Source organism: Dunckerocampus dactyliophorus, chromosome 16, assembly GCF_027744805.1.
Source record: "Dunckerocampus dactyliophorus isolate RoL2022-P2 chromosome 16, RoL_Ddac_1.1, whole genome shotgun sequence".
Lineage (NCBI taxonomy): Eukaryota > Metazoa > Chordata > Actinopteri > Syngnathiformes > Syngnathidae > Dunckerocampus > Dunckerocampus dactyliophorus.
In genome coordinates this window covers 22,109,235-22,131,225 of record NC_072834.1, presented here as the reverse complement: position 1 = coordinate 22,131,225, position 21,991 = coordinate 22,109,235, and the positions used below count along the sequence as shown (strand labels likewise).

Genomic DNA, 21,991 nt, shown 5'->3' with positions numbered 1-21,991 from the left:
GTTTTAAATGAAAAAAACTAAATTTAATAATCTAAATAATAAATATATAATATATAATATATAAATAATAATTAAATTATTATAGGAGTCAGATACACACACACACTCCCTCTCAGGGAATCATTTGTGTTATTTTTTTCTTTTATCATTTATTATTTATTTTATTATTATTTTGAAATGCAGTACTTTTTTTAAATTTACCAGATACATTACGTTATTTTATACAAAGTATCGGCAATGGTTCAGTATCGCCAATACCAGCCTGAATTTTGCTCTGTATCGGATCGGATTCGTAACCAGTGGCATCGCACATCACTGCTCCTGCCGTACGGTATTCCTCCTGTCGACCTGTTAGTGTCAGTAGTGAGCCGGAACTTACATGTGAGTGCCGTCGACGACGAAGAAGAAGAAGAAAAAGAAGAAGAAGAAGAAGAAGAAGAGGGCGGAGCTGGATGTTTGAAAGTCGCGGGCAGAAAGTAGGATTTACACGATTATCATCCGTATTGTCTTGACATGGGTTTATAACGTTGGATAAAAATGATTTCATGGTGCGCTTTCGATTCGGAATGACTAATGTGGTTGTTGGTTGAATATCAGCCGCGTGTACTGGACCCGTTCCTGTGAAATATAAACGTTGTCGTTCCAAAAAAACAAAAAAAAGCCGAGAGGTAAGTCGAGTTATATTTACGCTAATAACAGCACTAAGCTAACCCTACGCAAAACTAGGCTGGAAACGGTTTGGATTTTCTACACTCGCACACACACTTTTCATTTAAGAAAATGCACTTAAGCAGAAAGGCCTTTAAACGGAGAATGTACAGCATTTCCCGAACTAGTTAACGACAATGATGACGATCCAGTCATACGACTGCCCAGTGTCTGGCGTTAATGTCACTGGTTAATGTCAGTGGGCTACACATGTAACTTTACTATCCCAGATAGTTTTCCTCTCCTGTTTTGTTTGTACAGTAGAACTTTATGCTGTGTCCAAACTAACGCTTGCAGCAAGATCGTGTTTTCAGTTTTTGACATGCACGTATTCATTGAATGCTTAACACCACAATAAGAGCATTCATACACTTTTCCCATCGTGGTCTTGCGAGATACTAGCATAGCATCCTTCTGTGTATCACTGCCTTTCTGTTTCATTTAGTATTATGTGCGTTTATTCACAGTATCACCTTCTGTCATTGAGATCAGCGCTAAAAGTCAGTCCTAACTTCTTTCCTACTGTCCACGCAAAAGCCTCCCTAGACTGGAATCGAACACCATGACCACCGAGGAGGAAAAAGTGATACCGGTGCGGGTCGCCTTGAGATGTCGCCCTTTAGTGCCAAAAGAAATCAATGAGGGATGTCAATGCTGCCTCACTTTTGTGCCTGGGGAGCCACAGGTCTGTATTCGACGCCAAAGTCAATTGTACTCGCATTATTTTTTTCTTCACTCCAGTTAGGACAGTAACCATACAAAATCAAGAGCCTTCAGAAGACTCTAAAAGGAAAACTACAGTGCTATAGTTATATTCTTCGCTTTTTTTTCAGGTGGTCGTTGGCACAGAGAAGGCGTTCACGTATGATTATGTATTTGATCCCACTGCAGAGCAAGAAGAAGTCTTCAGTACTGCCGTGTCCCCCTTATTGTGCGGGCTCTTTAAAGGTAGACGGTCGTCCCTCGCACATTGCGCTTCAAATTTTCAAAAATACGTTAATTAGTTTATTACAGTCATCCCTCGCTATATCCCGGTTCGACTATGAAAAAAATGAATAAATGGTCGCTGCTTGGTGGTTGACTATGACCTATATTACTAGTCAAAAAATGTTGAAATCTTGTGGTTACGAGGCATCAGTAATGCTATGAGACATGACGTTAGATGACATTACCTTTCACACTGCATGGAGACTGGATAGTGAGCCAGCAGAGCCCAGCCGACATGCCATGGCTGAGATCGAGGTGCTCCTCTCAATCAGTGTGGAAGTGGTACGTTTTTGGCTTTTTTGTCAGTCTTCCCCACTCCGTTTCAGACACTTTCTTAATTTTAGAATGAGTAAATTGGTGAGGCTAACCAGTTAGCTAGTTAGCAGTGGCCGTCTGTTATGTCCCTGCAGTGATCCCGTAGCCTGCGCAATGTGATGTAAACAAAGAATAATAGGAGTGCAGTGACTGCAGGGGTGTTATTTCATGTCCACAGGGCTCTACCAATGTTAAAGCCCGTATTTAGAAACTCATAAACAGGTTTTCTATGCTCTAACTACGAAAATATTCTGTTTTATAAATACTGAATCCTACTTTGCGGAAATTCACTTACCACGATAAGGTCTGGAGCCAATTCATATATGCGGTTTTGTGGTTAAATACGGCCGATTATTAATAAAAAAAAAATGCATATTGACGCCAATTCTTTGTATTTTTGCCTTAATTAAGCATTTATAATCGTAACAAGGGCTAATTGAACTAAAATTGAAATGTACAGTATAAGGCATTCAAAGACGCTGTGAAGGATATGTAGTATTCTACACTGGTCACACCCGAGCGCCAGACTTTATCATAGGCTTTGAATTATCTCACAACAGGCACAATAATCCCTAATTAAAAACAGGGGCTACTGTTTCGGTTGTAACCTACGCTGAGGTAAAACTCAACTCCGAACCCCGGATGTCACTTCCTGTCCACCTGCCACTCTGCTCTCCCAGCCCTGGAACACATTTATAGCAACACACACGAGCACAAGTCTTATTTATGTCTAGTATATTGGGTAATAGCACTGTAAAGGTGCCCATATGGGTGTTATTTCATGTCTGGAGGGCTCTAATGTAAAAAAACATATTTAGAAGGTTCTGAACAGGTTTTCTGTATATAGTCCATTTATAAACAATGCTACTTTGCGTAAATTCACTTATCACGGTCAGGTTTGGAGCCAATTAACCTCGATAATCAAGGGACTACTGTACGTTCGATTCTTCCCTACAGGGCTGCAATGTATCTGTGGCACTGGGTTGCCTTACGATAACAGGGCGCAAACCTTATTTAATAACAGAACGTGAAGTTAGCGACTTACGGGTGTTAGTTTTATTCCATGCATGGTAGACACACACGACTTAACTCCCAATCAGCGCGGCTGTGTCTACGTCTGTGGCGATCCAAATGTAATTGTGGTGGGCCGCCACAAACAAACAAATGTCTGAAAAAACCCTATCTTTGGAAAAAAAAAGTATACCTAAATTGGCAGAGATGCTCAGAAAGGGTTTGCTGTTTTATAGGGTACCACGCTACAGTGCTTGCGTATGGACAGACCGGTTCTGGAAAGACCTTCTCCATGGGGGGCGCGTACACGTCTGCTCAAGAGAATGAGCCATCTGTCGGTGTTATTCCACGAGTTATCAGGAGGATCTTTGACGAAAAGGAAAAGAGGGCCGACTCTGAATTCTGCCTGGGAGTGTCATATCTGGAGGTTAGGTGACATTTGAGTTCGACTCGATTTAGAAGATGTTTTTCACATCTTTTTTACTTTTTACTCACAAGTTCTTTCTTTTTTTTGTTTGTTTTTCAAAATCATAGATCTACAACGAGGACGTCTTGGATTTGTTATCTACCTCTAAGGATAAACCTGCTATCAGCATTCGGGAAGACCCCAAAGATGGTATTAAGGTAAGTGACCAAAATATGAAACAACTTTACCATAAATAGTGCTGAGAGATTAATTATTAATAATTATGATCTGTAATTAATTGATCCAATTAATCTTTTTTAAAATCTCACCTAAAAATTGCTAAGAAAAGCTCTCACCTTGAGATTTTTTAAAAAAATTAAAATTCATGACATTATTGTGGCAGATTACAATATTGCTGTGTAACGCCCTGTATAAAGTAATTATATAGTTTTTAACAGACTTGAACAGATGCAGTCCTAGGTATTTACGTTCCAGTGTTTGAGACCAGTCCCTCGTGCCGCGGTGGGAATATTGCTGTGTTCAATTGCCATATAATTAGAAAATAAAAACAAACTAAAACATCAGGTCCATAAAAAGCACTGACGTCGACACATCAAAAAACCGAACACTTTTCTGAGAAATGCAAACACTGAGCCAGATGAGGTCCAGTCATCTTCCAGCTCCAGCAACACAGTTGGACGAATCCTCCACCAAAATCTGAAGTTTGTTTTTTATTTTCATCGTCGCACAGCTGCATGATTTTGGCATTTAGAAATGTACATTTCTCCATTGATGGGACCGACAGCTCTCACACGCTCCTCTGTTGTCACGCTACTCGCCGCTCCTCACCTTGCCTTCCCGACTACAATGCTAAACGAGCCTAACCACAATGACAGCCAATCAGTGTCCACTTCAGGCTGTGTCTGACCATTGTTTTCCACCTCCCAGAAACTCAAACAGGAGCCCAACGCATAAAATGGATTTTAGAAAAAGACAACGCTCATGCAGATGCAGTAAAGTTGGAGATTAAAAATTTGGTTCACGCGAGTTAAAAAAAATAACATATTAAATATTGCTTTAATTTGACACCCCTAACCATAAAGTCAACAAAATTGTAGAAATTGTAAAAATTGCTAGCTCTCTGTCTCCTGCCGCTCTATACTCTGGTTCTCCTGCTAGTAGTGATGTCTTGATATTTGTTTAGGACAAATCAACAGGTACAGTTGGTCAAATCAAAATTTGTCCCCAGGACGCACTTTGGCCACCTGTGGCACAGTAGTTGAACTTTCTACCTCATGTCTATTTTTCCAGATTGTGGGGTTAACCGAGAAGCAGGTGGTCTCTGCCCAGGAGATGGTGGGCTGCCTGGAGCTCGGAAACTCTGCTCGCACTGTTGGCTCCACAGCCATGAACGCCGCGTCGTCACGCTCGCACGCCATCTTCACCATCACCCTGGAGCAGCGCAAAGGGAACGACAAGTCAGTGTGTTTTTCAGTCTGTTCAGGCATCATTATGTTATATGTATTCATTTGTCTGCATGGAATCAGAGTAAAACATACAAATACGAGGCACACCTTTTTGTCTTTTGCAGAGTTGACTCCATCGTTTCCAAACTACACCTCGTGGATCTAGCCGGTTCCGAGAGGCAGAAGAAAACCAAAGCGGAGGGTGATCGTCTAAAAGAAGGTGCGGCACCTCGAAGCCTCTGCTCAGCGTAACCTTGAATTAGACATTCAGCTCATGATGTATGCTGCGCAAACTTCCTGTGCCCTCTCACGGTGTCCCCAATAACATTTTCATCCTCAGGCATCAGCATCAATCGAGGCCTTTTGTCTTTGGGTAATGTGATCAGTGCCCTGGGGGATGAAAGCAAGAAAAATGCCTTTGTCCCTTACAGAGACTCCAAACTCACTCGCCTGTTACAAGGTAGGCTTTGATTTATTTTGAGGTCAGCAGTCCCAGATGCATCGTCCCTTTGAGGACCTTCACATCTGCGGGCGTATAATATTTGCAGCCAAACATTGTGCATACTGCTTGTCGTCTTTCGTAGATTAAAGTCGTATTTCATCTTCTTTAATCAGTTTTCAAGCAACAAAGAAAAAGTTTTATGATTAACTTGCATTTGAGATACAGTAGGTGGCATGATGGCAATGTGGTTCCTGTGAACAGGAAAAGCGGTAAAAGTGAACACTCTGTTTTTTTTGTGTGTGTGTGTATTTTCATCAGATTCCTTGGGAGGCAACAGCCACACGCTGATGATTGCGTGCGTCAGTCCTGCAGACTCCAACATGGAGGAGACCATCAACACGCTGCGATACGCTGACCGAGCTCGCAAGATAAAAAACAAGCCCGTCGTCAACGTTGACCCCAGAGCGGCAGAAATGAGCCGTTTGAAGCAACAGGTACATGGAAAGCAACAAAACTTGCTCTGTCTTCATTTGCATTAGGAAACAACTGCTTTGGCTATCTTGCAAGGTGCTAACATGCTAACTGTTAGCATTTTAGCATTTTACTCATGTCTAAATTTTAAATATATAACATAAAATTTTATTTTATGTTATATTTTCTAATTTTAAATATAACATAAAATGCTAACTGTTAGCATGATAGCATAGTACCGGTAACTATTTTACTCTTGTCTAAATGCAAATATATACATAGCGTGATGTAAGGACACTCAAGAACTGCCTTGGCACTTTTGGTACTTAGCAACCGGTCTTGCCAGGCGCTAGCAAGCTAAGGTTAGCATTTTAGCTATTTAATCGTGTCTAAATGCAAATACATACATGGCTTGGAACTGCCTTGGAATGTTTTGTACTTAATATGCTAACTGTTAGCATGTTATTATTTAATCTATTTTACTCATGTCTAAAGGCAAATATATACGTGGGATGATGTAGGGACTATAGAACTGCCTTGGAACTTTTTCTACTTAACATGCTAACCGCTAGCATGGTAGTGTTTTAGCAATTTTGCCCGTGTCAAAATGCATGGCCCGATGTATGTACACTGTAAAAATGCCTTGGCATGTTCTGTATTTGGCGCTATGTTGCCAAGTGCTAGCATGATAACTGTTTGCATGTTAGTATTTTAGCCGATATCTTTTTGGTAAATTGCACACATTTACATGGCATTATGCAAACTCACGACACAGGTGCACTTCGGGTACTTGATACTATCTTGCTAGGTGTTAAAATTAGATTTTGTACTTGACCAACCATCTATTGGAGCAAGATATGTTCCCATGATATCACAATGTATCCAAAAGGTGGTTAGCATTCAAGCTGTCAGCACAACAGTATGTTGGTTCAAGCTTTTAATGATCTGGAGGAGAGGAGCTGGAAGGGAGAGAGCAGCTGATGATGTCGTGGAGCCGGGATATCGTTTCATTGTGCAGGTGTATCTAATGTGGCCGGGAACGTGCCTTTTTGTCCTCAGGTTCAGGAGCTGCAGGTGATGCTGCTTCATGCATGTGGAGGAGTTGCACCAGTGCTGTCTGGGTAAGACACGTTTCATGCAGGATTTATGATCAATGGAGTCAGTATGGACATTAAATACGTTTTATTTATTTATTTATTTTTCCTTCACAGGCCCGAATCTGAAGAGAATGTGAACAAGCTGCTTAAACAGAACCGTATTCTGCAGGATGAGAACAACAAATTGAGCAAGGAGCTGAGCGAGGCAGCCGTGCAAACCGCCTTCATGTTTGAGAAGATCATTATGGTGAGTTGTGTTGATCTTGGGCGTTTTCATTTGTTACATTTTCGTCCATGTTGTGTATTGTTTTCATTGTAGACTGAACAAACCAATGACAAACTGCAAAACAAACTGGAACAACTGCAGCACCATGCGGCGTAAGTTTTGACGAGACTTATGTTTTTCATGTGCTAGTCGTTTTTTGCCATAGAAATGTACACGTCGGCACGTTTTATGGATCTCAAGGACACGTGTGTGGGCTTTATTTCAGTTGCACCTTGAATCTTGAGAAGATGTTGGTGACACTTGAAGATCAGGAGTTGAAGGAGAACGTGGAGGTGATGAAAAACCTGCAGGACGTTATCTTGGAGCTCAAGGTAAAGAAAGGCAATTGAAGTTGGAACGGGTCCACAGGTCTTCCAGTAGGGTGCATTTAACATACAGTAGAACCTTGGTTATGGTCATTCATCTGTTTTAAAAGGTCTGAACGTATGAAAACCGAAGCATTCTTTTCCATAGAAAATAATGTAAATCCAGCGAATCAATCCTAGACACCCTGAAATATGAACTAAAAACATTTTATTGGGAGGAATTCTAGTTTTACATGCAGGTAAATCGACTAATCAAACGATTAAGAAAAAAAAACAGGTCGATAATTATGGCACCTTCAATAAATTGACATGTGCATGTATGCGTGTGTGATTCATCTGCATGTCTCTGTCTCTCCAAAAATGTTGTCTATAATATCAATTATCGCCGATAATTTGTAGCACTATTATCGACTAGCAAATTGTGTTACCGTGACAGGCCAAGACCTATGCAATTTTTTTCAAGCATAAAAATAGCGAAATGAACTTAAGTACAAATATAAGGCATTCAGAAGCCTCATTCAAAGACGTTGTGATGAGATGTGGTATTCTACACTGGCCACTAGGTGTCAGTGATGTTACTGTAATGTTGGGTAAGACGCACAAGCACCAGACTTGATTGCCGGAACGACAGGCTTAGAATGACCACATAACAGGCACAAGATGCAGCTCAACAAAAGCTAACTTCCCCAAACAGATTTAAACGCTACTGCAACAGTTGTTCTCAACTAACTTTGTCATGTCCCGTTTTCGGCTTTGTGCGGAGTGAGCGTTCACATAACGGGCTGTTTGACATCATATTATTCTACTCCGGCTCAAACATGTAGCTATCCCGGCTGGTGTGTTTTTAACAAAATAATGAGTAAGTAAGTAATAATTATGGAGCTTTATGAGGAGTTCCTAAAAGATTCTGACTGCTAAAAGCAGCACTGTCGCCGCCAACAGAGCGAGAGAAGACCGCTAACAACATAACGCTGAGCATGTAACGGGCAAGTTAACACTGATTTATTATACTAACTACACCAGGGGTCACCAACGTTTTTTCTTGCGAGAGCTACTTTTAGAAAATGAAAATGGCCACGAGCTACCCATTTTTGTAGAAATGATTTTCATACCTTATTTCAACCCAAACAAATCAAATATGCTTGTTTTACCAAAACATTCACAGAATGCTGGTATCCACAACTCACATTTTATGTTTCAGAATACTTTTCTTTCTAGTGTTCTCACATTATTAACTGAAAACCTGAATGAAAAGCAGGCTTGCGGGCACCTCATGTGGTCGTGGGGGGCTACCTGGTGCCCGTGGGCACCACGTTGGTGACCCCCGAACTACACCCTACTCGTCTTTTCATTCATCAACGCTCAAAATTGCAAAACTTTGACATTTTAACACTCATCCATTAAAAAATAAATAAATAAATAAATTGGAGCAACAACTTGTTTTTTTCATCTTGAAAGACGGTACGTCTTCTTGTTGAATCTCGTTGTGACCACTAGATGGCAGTGTTGACGTGAGTACTCAAAGGACTGCTGTGACATTTACTTCTGTTAACTTTTGCCTAATTATGACTATTTCATATTGCATTTTATTCCTGGTGCTCCTGTGAGCGTGTCTAGCGTATTCCTTTGGATGAAAATCTATCTCGCTTTTAGATGGATAACTCATCAGGGAATGCTCTTTTCTTTTCTTCTTTTTCCGATTTTATTTTCTGGAGGTCCACTCGGAAGGCTACGTAGGTTGTAAATAAACGGTGATGCCATCTCCGAATTAGCTAAACAGTGAAACAGTGGCACTTTCATAGCCGATTTTAAGATGCAAGCCTGGTTGGGACCAGGTCATGAGTTCAGTCTAAGTTACCATGGTGATACAGCAGTTTAAAAAATCCGGCTTTCCACTCAACACAGCTCATTAAACCGCTAAACTCGCTTCGCAGTCACCAACACGTAGATGTTTTGCCACACGAAAGCCGAGGTTCCACTGTATTGTTAAATATGATCATGTGATTTATTATCTTTGTAAAGGCACAAATGTGGTGTTACATTAATTCTGATCAGTGAAGGCTTCCAAATATACATATGTTTTTTCCTAAGAGCGAGAGCGAGGGTATTGCTGCCTCCATTGATGCCATGGCTGCAGGAGTGGACGTGCCAGATGGATCGGGCAATGGCAGTAAAAATGAAGCAGATGAGTCCCCATCAGTAGGTTGACTTTTATTTTCCAGTTGAAATTCCTGTGTGTTATTTGCATGTTTTGCCCTGTGCCAGCATGTTTATATATATATATATATATATATATTCTGGCTTCCTCTCACATCCCAAAAACATGCTAGTCAAGCTAGGCTGCAACATGTAAATTGTGCATAAGTGTGCCTGTGAGTGTGTGCCGACCAGTCCAGGGTACCTGGGTAGGCCCCAGCTCACCTGCCACCCAAATGAGGACAAGCAGTTGAGAAAATGGATGGATATTCACGTGCTTGCACCACAAAGCCAATGGTTTAGCTACGTTTTTCAGTGTCTTCTAATGTGAAAGCGCTCTCCCCTCTCTTGCACATTAGCATGCCAATGCAGCTGCTGGCAAGGATACACCAGATGGCTTTACAGCCCACCATGCACTGCGACAGGCCCAGCTCTCCAAGGAGCTGATTGAGCTCAACAAAGTGTTGAGTTTGAAGGAGGCATTTGTCAAGAAGATGTGCCAGAATGACAGCCAGCTGGAGTCCATGCAGTCGGAGCATTGGGTGAGAAAAGTTTACCTGGTGTAGTGAAGCGCAGGACACAAACCGGTTTGATGGAGCTTGTTGTTCATAAATAATCGCACTGGGACAACATAATTTGACATTTGGAGTGTAATCCTACAGAATAATGTACAGTCTCTCCAGTCTGCGGTGGATTCGCTGCAAAAGGAGAAAGAGGAGCTTGTTTTGGCACTCCAGTCTGCAAAGAAAGAAACCAACCAGGCTAAGTACGCTCTCGTAGATGTCTTTCAAGATGACTCCTGCCAACGCCCACGTGAACATTAAATGCGTTTTACATTGCATCCTAAAAAGTGACCTTGTCTTTATTGCATGTGCGCCCTTCTCCTCTAGCCTGAGCGAGCAGCGGAGGAAGCGCCTGCAGAAGCTGGAGAGCCAGCTGGGCGACATGAAGAAGAAACTTCTTGAGCAGTCCAAACTACTCAAACTCAAAGAGTCTTCTGTTCACAAAGTCAGCAAGCTCATGCAAGAAATACAGGTATGTTTTTTATTTACTGGGGGTGTCACCAGACGCGACGACACACAAGATCGGGTCCACGAGGACAAGATTTTAATATTACTTTTAAGAAAAGTACAATGAAAAAAAATGTGACAACTGGGGGTGCTCCCATTGGTATCGGCCGATATCCGTGAATAAGCACGGTACAGGCTTATTCAGATACTTGCTTGATAAAGCCGATCGGCTATAGCGACCGTCTCCCGCCCACTTTCCCTCCACAAAGCCAAAGCAAGCATGGCTGCCGTGTGGGACTTACCTGTCGTTGTTCCTGCCTGTTTTTAAAGGCGGGAGACGAGGAAAACAGGCACGCATGCACAAGGCAGTGTGTCGAGCCCGGCAAAATGATTCAGTTCATTTTCATTTATTGTTTGATTCATTCGTTTATTTCTTTTTGTGCCCACGAGACTGTTTTTTTTTATCTTGTCATGTTTGAATCTCTGGAGATCCTGTGGCACCTCTAATAAATACTGCAGTATTTAGCACTGAACTGTAGTTTTTCTTTGTGATCATGGAAAACCTATTCTGTTTCAGATGCCTCTGTTAAGTAGAGTTTGGTTGGTTAGAAGAAAAAAAATCAAATCAAAATCAAGCAATGTGGGAGTTATGCTTTAGGTCGTCAAGTTCAGCAGTGTGACGGGTCCACAAATGAGACTGCATTTTTCCCCATTGGAAATGAATGGAAAATTTATTTATTTAATTATTTCAATCATTATTTCATGAATTCCATTCATCTTATTGGTATAGCACCAAATCACAGCAACAGGTATCTCACGGCACTTTACACATGAAGGGAACACTCATAAATGGGGGAGGGGGTAGGAGCACAGTGTTCTACTGGCTTGATTGGTACTAGGAGCTCTTCAAGATGTTCCGGTGCCAGACCGTGGTAGTGCTTTATATGGAAGAAGTAGTTTGAACTCGATTCAAAATTTTACATGTAAACCGGTGCAGTGGGGCTAATACGGGTGAAATATGGTGGCTTCTTCTGGTTCCGGTTAAGACTCATGCGGCAGTATTTTGGACCAACTGAGGGGTCTTTACTGTAAAGATTTCTTAGGCCAACCCATTAACAGAGCGTTACAATAATCCATCAAATGTTCCGTCTATTGAACTAGGATTCTCTTGACACTTGGCGTATTTGGGAGCTTAAGGAAAGGTCCTGGTCAGAGATGACACCAAGGGTTCTGCCTGTTCTGTTGGGGGGTGAGTTCAAGGCCATCATTTTTAATCTTGTCTCTGAGGTGCTGGGAACCAAGGACTATGATTTCAGTTTTATCTGAGTTTAATAGTGAAAGGTTTGAGGTCATCCAGCTCGAGGTGTCTTTAAGACACGCCTGGAGTTTGGACAGCTGATTAGTTTTGTTGGGTTTCGTTGTTAAATAGAGTTGTGTGTCATCTGCACAGCAATGGAAGTTAATGCAGTGTTTTCTAAGGTCCTAGCACAGAGCCCTGTGGGATGCCGTGACTGACTGGAAGAGTTTTAATGCAGTTCCTTGTGTTCTAATCTCTGTATTAGAATTTGGTGGTGAGTTGTGTGGAATGCTGCTGTAAGGTCTATCCATCCATCCATTTTCTATGCCGCTTGTCTTCACTCAGATTGCGGGGGTATGCGGGAGCCTATCCCAGCTGACTTCGGGCGAGAGGCAGAGTACACCCTGGACTGCTCGCCAGTCAATCGCAGGGCACATATAGATGTGCTGTGGTGCATCCTAAATCCTGATTGAAAGGCCTCAAGTAGATGATTGTTTTGAAGGAAATGGTGTAACTGCTCCTCGATCCTCGAGAAAAATGGAAGGTTGTAACATTCTGCTTGTTCTGTGCACGGCAGCACGGCTCAGGTCGTTGCTAGTTCGATCCTATGTCGGTGAATAGATTTCAGCACATTTCTAGGATATCTCAACATTCATTCTACATTTCATTTCAGCATTCACACACAATTTGTACTGAAATTGCTTCCTGTGGTTTAGATTCAAGGTGTAGAGTTCAGTCTCAAGTGCTTCTGAGTAATTCTGTTTTTCTGCCAGTGCAACGTGCTGGGGAAAGGACTGCATGGTTTGTGTTCATGGTCTTGGAGTCTAACAGGAAAGCCATTGTATTTGCAGGCAATGAAAAGCCAGCGGACGCAGCTGATGAGGCAGATGAGGGAGGACTCTGAGAAATTTAGACACTGGAAAGGTCAGAAGGATCGAGAAGTGCTGCAACTCAAAGAGAAGGTTTGTGGACTTCCAGACACTGCCAGGAAAATTGCTGCTTGCCAGGCATTTTAATTAATAAATTTTTTACATAAATGTCCACTTTTTACAGGATCGCAAGCGTCAGTATGAGTTGCTTAAACTCGAGCGGGATTTCCAGAAGCAGGCCAACGTCCTGCGTCGGAAAACCGAGGAGGTCAGGCTTCCTCTTTCATTCTTCCACGCACGTTCATGCGTACAAGCACAACTTCAGTGTTTGTCATTCTGAAATGGGCGGGAATATTTGTTACGACAGGCTGCAGCTGCAAATAAGCGACTGAAAGATGCTCTGCAGAGGAGAAGTGACGCAGCAGAGAAGCGCAAAGATTGTCCAAACCGAGGGACGGAGGGAGCGGCTGCAAGAGTGAAGGTAGTACTTTTTCTACCACAGAACATATATAACACAGTCATTCCTCGTTTATCGCAGTTAATTAGCTCCAGGCTCGACCGCGAAGTGAATTTGCACAAAGTAGGATTCAATATTAATAAACTGAATATTTTTGTAGTTGGACCATAGAAAACCTGTTGTTGACCTTTTAAATATACTTTTTAACATTATTAGAGCCCCGTAGGTATGAAATTACACCCCTATAGTCATTTTACACTCCTATTATTCTTTGTTTACGTCACATTGAGCAGGCTACGGTATCACTGCAGGGACTGCCGCTAGCATAGCAAGCAACTAGTTAGCCTCTCCACTTTACTTATTCTCAACTTAAAGGAAAAGTGCACTGGAATTTCACCCATCAGCCACAATCCTTATGTGAGGCATGAACGTCTTTCTCTTTTCTGTGCTTCCTAAAGATTTAAAAACAGCTAAAAAGAGACAGTTAAGAGTGCACACAATGGGATGCAGTTATTCTGTCCATAAAGCCTTCTGAAAAAAACTCCAAAAAGCACCAACAACGCTTCATTTACATAATGTGACCTGCATGTTAACCAAGCTACAGCCACATTATTATTGTTACTGTTATTAAAATTACAATAAAATTATAAAAAGTTACACCCAAGAACTACGCTACTGGCGTAGTGACACCTTGCCACACCACAGTGGCTAGCAACTCGCTTCATCACACAATGCATCAGGCCACTAGCGAAAGGTAACGCTACATATCGGAGCTGCCGCCACTGCTGCTGTGTTTTTGTTTTTGAGTTTGGAAAAGTTCACGCTAGGTGTAGCGTTCCTTTCTATGTTGCTATGTGAAATCAATGTGCCCAGGAAGGAAGTTCGGCTAATGCTTAAAATGACCAAAATACGGCCAAAATACCGTAAGTATTCCATGTTATCATGAATGTACCTGCTACTATATGCTCACAGCATGGATAGAAAACCTTGTTGGAGGTTTTTGGGGTGTTTAATAGCGGGCTTTCCAAGCGGAATAGGTGTGTCCCATTACGTGCATGAATTATGTGCCTCTTTTTAGCTGTTTTTCTATTTTTTAGAATGCACAGAAAAGAGAGACGTGTGTTCATGTCTTACATAAGGATTGTGGATGAGAAGTATTTTTTTTTATGTACAGTTGGAAAAAAGTGTTTCAAACAAAGTTGGGAAGACGGACAAAGAAGCCAAAAACTTACCACTTCCACACGGAATGAGAGGCGAGCCGTTTATTTCACTCTCCCAGCCAGGGCAAGTCAGCTGGGCTCTGCTGGTCAGCAGCCAGTCTCCATGCAGTATGTATGTAATCAGAATACTACATGTAACTCATCTCTCAATAGTTTTTGGCTCATAATAGGCCACGGTCAACCATGAAGCAGCAATCATTTATTATTTTTCGAAAAACGGCAATGTAGCGAGGGACGACTGTATTGATGTTTCCCACAAACATCAAAAACTCAGCCCAACTGAATTTAGTTTGTCGTCATGTGATCAGAGTTGGCTTCTCAATGAAGTGGAGGTGATGGTGAGCACAGAGGAGGCCCGGCGCCACCTCAACGACCTCCTGGAAGACAGGAAAACTTTGGCTCAGGAGATAATCCACCTCAAGCAGCAGGTTGACGCAGGGGAGCGACCTGCTGCCAAAATCAGGGTGAGTCGAGCATTTTACAATTTAAAACTGACTGTTTTTTTTTTTCAAATAATGTTGTTCTCATCGGGTGCTGTCGTTCCATGAAGCGTCGGACACTGATCCTGTCTGAGTTGGAGACCCAGGGGGCGCTAGAGACCCCTCTGACCAAACAGTTGGAAAACTTGAAGACAGAGCTGGAACTCAGGTGAGTCGGCGTAGTCAGGCAGTGAACCACACTACTGGATCAGCACCAGTCTTCTCAATGTTAACAGATACTAACCCGATTTAACAACGTAATGTGTTTGTAACTTCTCACCATACACCACACCTTTTTCTATCAACACTGAGTGACCCTCCTTTCAACAGGAATGCACAGATTGCGGACCTTCAGCAGAAGGTCCTTGCTGCAGACGGTGAGGGACGTTTGAAACAGCGTATAGACGGCATCAGAAACATTGTCGATGCCAAGTGTGCGGTCAGGGTCCTGGTAGCTGAGGTGAGGTTTTTATTAAAAGTCACATTTTAACATTCAGTCTTTTCTAGTCCTAGAAATTTTAACCAATGTTGGTGGGGTTTTTTAACGTGTGCACATTTGATCTCTTTTTATCCAGCTGGTGTCTGCAACGACGGCCGCAGCCAAGCTAGAGAGTGAACTCCAGCAGGAGAAAGGAAACGGACAAGACTTGCGGAAAATGTTGGCTGACGAGAGGAACGTAATGTCCACCATGGATATGGAGCACCAGCAGCAGCTAGTGGAGTTAGAGCAGAGGCATCAAGAGAAGGTAGCCAATAAGCTTCATTTAAAGGGCATACATGGCTTTTTTTTTTCTTTACACTACAGTGGTGCCTTGGTTAGCGTCATTAATTTGTTCCAGAACCAAAACGGACTCTAACCAAGAAAACAATGTAAATCTAATTAATCCGTTCCAGAAAACAAAAATTTTTAACCCAAAAGACGTTTTATGGACAATAATTCTAGTTTTACATGCAGAAAGTTTTGCAAAAATAATTACAAGTGACAAATGAATGGACAAAACAACATTTAACATCACGTGTACCTTGATTTAACTCTTTTTGCAAACAACAACCAGCAAGACAGGCGTTTTTCAGAGGGAGGAGGCGAGGAGATTATGCTTGCAGGGCATTTTTTTTTCTTGTTCCATCATCCATACACTAAAGAAATCGTGAAGGAATCCAGTTCAAACAAGTGTAATAATTGGCAATAAAGATCATTACACATAATTTATTCATAATTGTCTTGATAGATTCAGTAGCGTTTCAGTCTATCAGACTACGTGGCGTTCATCATATACAGAGTTCTACCACTGGTTAGCATTGTGTCCAGCAACCATTACTAATATACAATAAATGGAGGCAGTTATCAAGAAAACAATACAGCCGAAATCAAGGTAACGCAACAAAAGCTTAAGCCAATGACAACACGTTTCGATGAGTCGTGAAGTAATAAATCAACAAACACGTAAATGGGGGGGGGGGGGGGGGGGGGAAAGCACATTTCCGAAATAGAGTTCATGGTGTGATTTGACGCTGTCCAGCAAGTGACGTTTTCTACACAAACGAGTGGCTTAAAATATTGAAAAAGGTGTTTGCGTCTTACCGCGGGGTTGTTTATCCAGAATTCAAACTGTAAACAAACCCAGCGCAAATACAACAGATTGATACATGCGCCACATACACGCTAACCAGGCGGGCAAACGCACACCAAAGCAAAAATAAATTTTGGACGTTAACTGTGTAATATTTGATTTATTTCTCCCCGCCCCCGCAGGTTCTTTATCTCCTCAACCAGCTCCAGAACAAACCAATTTGTGGGGGGTCAGATGAAACAATACAGGAAGATGAGGAGAGTCCAAAAGAGAAGGAGCTCCTGCAGCGCCTCAAAGTTCAGGTTAGTTTCTGCACAACTCAAAAGGGCTAAAATCAGAATACGCAACTACTCCTCAGTGACGAGGTGCTTCTCACTCCCCTATTAGGAGGAGGAGCTGGAGAAATTGCGCGATTTAAGTGAGCAGAACCACAAACTGGTGGAACAGAATGAACAGTACAGACAGGTAAGTGCACGGGGGGGGGGCATATGGGATCGGGGGTTGGGACGGAAGAGCCACTCAGACGCTGTTTCACTCCAGTCGGTAACAAACGTAACTTTAAAGAGTGGACAGTCAGAGCTGCATACTTGCTCACTTGAACTTTATTGTAAACTTCAGCAGCAGGTTCAATCATCATGACACACACGGCCCAGTGTCTCCCTGAAACCGTTCCCTCTGCAACCTGTGTTAAAGGTTCCTGCCCTTACATTCCAATCCTATCATAACAGATGCTACATTTTGTACGTTGCTACGCGTTCTTTCTGGAGTGTTTTTCTCCTTCTTCATCACTTGCAACTTTTTTTTTTTGCAAACGTATTTTTAAAAAAATAAAGGGGGGAAGCACAGATTCTTCTCAAACTCAGAAATACGCAGTGCGCTTGAACACCTCATCAGCGTACGGCGCATGATGCACTAAGAGGAAGGTAGGAGACAGATACAGAATTGTTCATTGTTGTGTGTGTGTTCTATGAAGAAATACGGCACACACACACACACATAATAAAGACGATTAAAGGATTCCCTGGCCGGAATTGTCAGTTGCCGTGAAGCGCGTGCAGAAAGTGTTCCATTTATCTGCAATGATGACTTGGTCTTTTTGCCTTTTTTTCCCCACAGAAACTCTCACTGCTCCATCTGGCATCAGGAAAGAAAGTCCTCATGCCGAGCAGCGACAATGACAAGGACAAGGACAAGAGCCCGTATGATTCCTTTGAGTACATTCCTCCAAAGGTACCAGATGTTTCTCAGAGGCATCATTCAATACCAGGCTGCCTCACGTTACCAACCAGCCTTGAATAACCAAAGCGTAGGGGACATTGTCTTCTCTCAAATGTCTCACGACTCATTGCATGATTAGAGCCGTCCTAGTTAGTCTTTGAGCACAAACTGATGAAGCACTCAAGATGTCCTATCGAGTCTTTGGGCATGAATCGATGAAGCCTGCTAGGCAGGATTCGAGCTGCCCTACCTAGTCTGGGCATGAAGTGATTAAGCATTAAATCTGTCCTACCTAGTCTCTTGTGCATGAACTGATTATGCACTCAAGCTGGCCTATCTAGTCTTTGGGCAGGAAAAGATGAAGCCTGCTAGATAGGATCCAAACTGTCTTGGAGCAGTAATAGATGAAGCGTGCTAGACCACAGCTGTCCTATATAGTCTTTGAGCATTAACTGACTAAGCACTAGCACTATCCTATCTAGTCTGAGCATGAACCGATTAAGCCTGCTAGATGGGATTTGAGCTGTCCTATCTAGTCTTCAAGCTTGAACTGGTTAAGCACTAGGGCTGTCCTATCTAGTCCTTGAGCATGGACAGATTAAACACTAGAGTTGTCCCATCTAGTCTTTGAGCATGAACTGATGGCGCACTAGAGGTTTCCTATCTAGTCATTGAGCATGAACTGATGAAGCCAGCTGGATAGGATTAGAGCTGTCCTATCTAGTCTTTGAGCATGAACTGATGAAGCCTGCTCGGATGACAGGCAAAGCGTTTTGTAAGACAACCTCAAGCATCCAGTTGCAGTCGATCCAACGCCTCGAGAGTAGAATGCGCCGGGTGAAAGGGAATATTCACGTTTCCTTCATGCTTGTGTTCTGAAGCCTAAAGGGAAGCGCTTCACCACAGCTAAAGCGCAGCTAAACACGGCGATCTACATTGAAGACCTGTGGTCTCCCAGCGAAGACGAGAAGGACGAGGAAGAGGACGAGTGGCGTCCTGAGAAACTGGAGAAAGGACGCCGAGCCTCGAAGAAGCCAAGAGCCGCTGGGGTAAAAAGAGCAGACGTGTTGATTTTACAGAGACTACGTTACGATGCATGTCTGTGCAATCAGCAAAGAACACAACACATCAAAAAGATGAAAATATGGAATGGGGGGGGTTTCTGTTTTGTTTTGTTTTTTTTGCATGCAGTGTTCGTGTAAAGGTCGCTGTGGCAACAAGCAGTGCCGCTGTCGTAAAGGCAAGATGACGTGTGGGGAGAACTGCCAGTGTGACCATGACAAATGTCGGAACATGGACAACCAGGAGGTCGGTCGGTTTCATAACTCCCACTTACTTAGTCACAGCATTAGGTACACCTGCGCTCATCTATCGTAAGAGCTGCGTCCTCCGTGGTTATTGATCTTACTGTAATTGGAACGTGTGCAAATAGTTCCTCTTCTACTCGTTTCAGAATGCGAGTCCAATAGAAAACGTTTCCAGGGACTCTGTGTCTCTTCAAGATGCGACGACTGCCAGCCCGGACGCCACATTCTTCAGGCCACCGTCGTGCACGCCGACCAAGAAGGTAAGCGCTTCCCGCTCTCAAGCAAATGACTGCTCGCTGAGTGCCACACCAAACTTGTTTTTCCTCAGGTGCTGGAGGAAATCGGAGACATAGGACACAGCCCGGGAGACCTCGAGTCGGCGTGTAAGCCCGTCCAGGAAGAGGAAGATGGGGACGTGTACCAGGGGGAAGACCGAATCACAGTGAACATCCTCAAGAAGAAGAAACGACTCCTCACAAGTTTTCAGGACAGTTTCTTCTCTGGCTGTGCTCCAATCGGAGAGGAACCTTAGACTGTTTTGCAGTAGACTTAGTCAAACTCCTTTCAGGTTTGGAGTTCTTTAGTGTCTAACTGACCGCTTGTTTTGTTTATAATTTACTCACGACTTTGTGCTTTTTGGATTTGACTCGCATCGATTTTAAAACTTCCTCGTTGATTTGATGATTTGTTTTTTCTTAGCCTAAAAACTAAACTTCATTAAATAAATTTGGGTTTACGCCACAAAAATCAATCTGCGGTTACTCTCAAGCCGTGTGTCCTTTACATCAACAAAATAAGTCGTCGTTCTGGTGGCGGGAAGCAAGAGAGCCGGTTCTTTTGGCTCTGCTCCCTAAAAAAAAAAAAAAAAAAAGAGCCAACTCTTTCTGCTCCCAAATGGCTCCTCCCAGATTTTTCAAGAAGCACATGATCAAACACAAAAAGAGCCATCTCACTTAGAAAGGATGGTCCAATCTGATTGTGTGTATTATTTGTCCATTTCCAACTACAGTATTTATAGTGAAGCAACACAACAAAAACAAAACATTACGCAAAAAGCCGGAACTTCAAAGAGCACAAAAAAGTTACTGCTACAAAATCAAAAGTAATTCATATTTTTTCCACTTTTTTTTTTTTTTTTTTTTTTTTGCAATTTTAGGCCCAAATCAACAAGACCAAATATCCGATAATAATAAAAAAAAAAAAACGCTCCAATGAGGCGAGATTACCTGTACTATGCAGGTGAGCAGATCAAGCACTCCTTTTTTCTCCTGCCTGTGACGTTAACGGCCTGTCGTAACTTCCCCTGAGCGCACTTGTAAACAAACATTCACTTTCTGAGGGAGACATTTCACGTGCAAGTTGTACCAAATGTTCTGCAATGAGGGGCGTTGGAGGGAAACTCCCCCATCCCCCCCCATCGAGCACAAAAAAAACCTTAGCCACCTGAATTGCAAAAGGTTTGCCAGAGACCTCCATGGCGTGACACCGGCTGCTCGGAGTGTGTGTCCGAATACAGTGCACCTTAATGTCATATTTGATTAAAAAACTCAACAGGTACAGTTGCTCAAATCCAAATTTGAGTTCTTCTTACAAAAAAAAAAGCCCTGCAACAAATAAGCAATGATTAATACATTATCCAATTAATCGACCACAGTTTTGGTATTCGAAATGTAAATATCCTCTGATTTCAGCCTCAAAAAATGTGAATATTTGTAAATGTCATCCACGACAGCAGACATGTCATCTTTGTGTTTTAGGCAAAAACAAGATATTCACACACGTGGGCTTTAACTTGGGAAAACACTGATGGACATGTTTGCCTCTTTTCTGATATGTTTTGCAGACCAAACAAACCATCTGGTGTTCGCTTTATATTGATTTGGTCCATCTTGGGCCTTACCAATTGATCGAAACGACAGAAGATAATCGCTAGTTGCAGCCTTCTTAGGAAAAATCATTTCCTATGGAGTAACACACCCAAAGATACGTGTATAGTGACACAATTCTGTTCTAGTGGTTGCAGGGTTTTCTGTGTACACGTGTACTTGGAGATGTGTAAAGTACATAGAAGTGAAGAAAATATGATGCAGGGCCAGCCTTTCTCCATCGCTGCCATAAACAAACCTACTCTTAAATGAATCCCTTCACTCCTAACGCTCAGGGTAGTGCCGTGTAATGTGTTCTAGTCACACCTAGGTGGAGCTAAAGATCACATATACACAATTTGTGATCCCTGAGCTTCTGCCTTGAAGACTTATAAAGCCTCAGATGTGACTACGTTGTATTATTTGTATACACCTTTTGAACGCAAGTCTACATCGGTTCTCTTGTCTTTGCACAGCTAGTTAGACTGTGGTTGTGTGCGCGTGTGATGATTCATAAGCACGGAAAGAAGAAGCAGCAAAGTTCCTCATCTCAAGTCAGTCATGCCACCGATATGAACGCGTGTGGTGATTTTAGGAGGAAATGTCACTTTAGCGACGGAGGTGCTGCAACTTCGAAACGTCCCAACTCCACGCTGCTTTTGGTGACACCGAGAAGGTTGGTTTTGGACGCTGCAAATGCCTTTCTTATTTAGAACTGCTGTCAATATGCCTTCATTTGACTTGGTCATGTGACACAGCTAACATGTGCTCAATGGTTTGCAGTGTTGAGACTGTTTGGCTTTTTGGGCTTTGGCTCGCGATAGTCGCTTTCTACGCATGCGCCAGTCTCCGATGGCGCCGCTCTTAACATTAAATTCCCAAGCGAAGAAGACGACGTGGGGGGGGGCAGTGTTTACTTCCACAAGAAGACACATTAAAGACAAGAAGATTAAGTAAGCCAATATTTGTGTGTGTATGGATACCGTATAAAACCTGTGTGCTTTAATA

The 21,991-nt window shown here is 42.6% G+C and overlaps 1 protein-coding gene across 3 annotated transcripts; it reads left to right on the top strand.

The window, feature by feature from the left end:
- The first annotated feature begins 334 nt into the window (after positions 1 to 334).
- Positions 335 to 20,660, top strand: kif4 (kinesin family member 4). Of its 3 annotated transcripts, none has more exons than XM_054755045.1 (31): positions 335 to 476; positions 1,246 to 1,393; positions 1,542 to 1,656; positions 3,258 to 3,448; positions 3,556 to 3,645; positions 4,739 to 4,905; positions 5,019 to 5,113; positions 5,234 to 5,353; positions 5,654 to 5,829; positions 6,866 to 6,927; positions 7,018 to 7,150; positions 7,223 to 7,281; positions 7,395 to 7,500; positions 9,586 to 9,693; positions 10,050 to 10,232; positions 10,353 to 10,456; positions 10,581 to 10,725; positions 12,849 to 12,959; positions 13,051 to 13,134; positions 13,234 to 13,347; positions 14,852 to 15,007; positions 15,094 to 15,191; positions 15,353 to 15,482; positions 15,598 to 15,768; positions 16,776 to 16,895; positions 16,981 to 17,058; positions 17,710 to 17,823; positions 18,693 to 18,860; positions 19,003 to 19,119; positions 19,265 to 19,378; positions 19,447 to 20,660. In XM_054755045.1, the coding sequence occupies exons 2-31, from the start codon at positions 1,271 to 1,273 to the stop codon at positions 19,648 to 19,650; spliced, it is 3,756 nt and encodes a 1,251-aa protein (XP_054611020.1). In that variant the 5' UTR covers positions 335 to 476; positions 1,246 to 1,270; the 3' UTR covers positions 19,651 to 20,660. The 3 variants fall into 3 exon arrangements, with proteins under 3 accessions (XP_054611020.1, XP_054611021.1, XP_054611019.1); XM_054755046.1 differs by lacking the exon at positions 335 to 476 and adding an exon at positions 483 to 668 and having other exon boundaries at positions 10,365 to 10,456; XM_054755044.1 differs by lacking the exon at positions 335 to 476 and adding an exon at positions 483 to 668.
- The last annotated feature ends 1,331 nt before the right edge of the window (positions 20,661 to 21,991 follow it).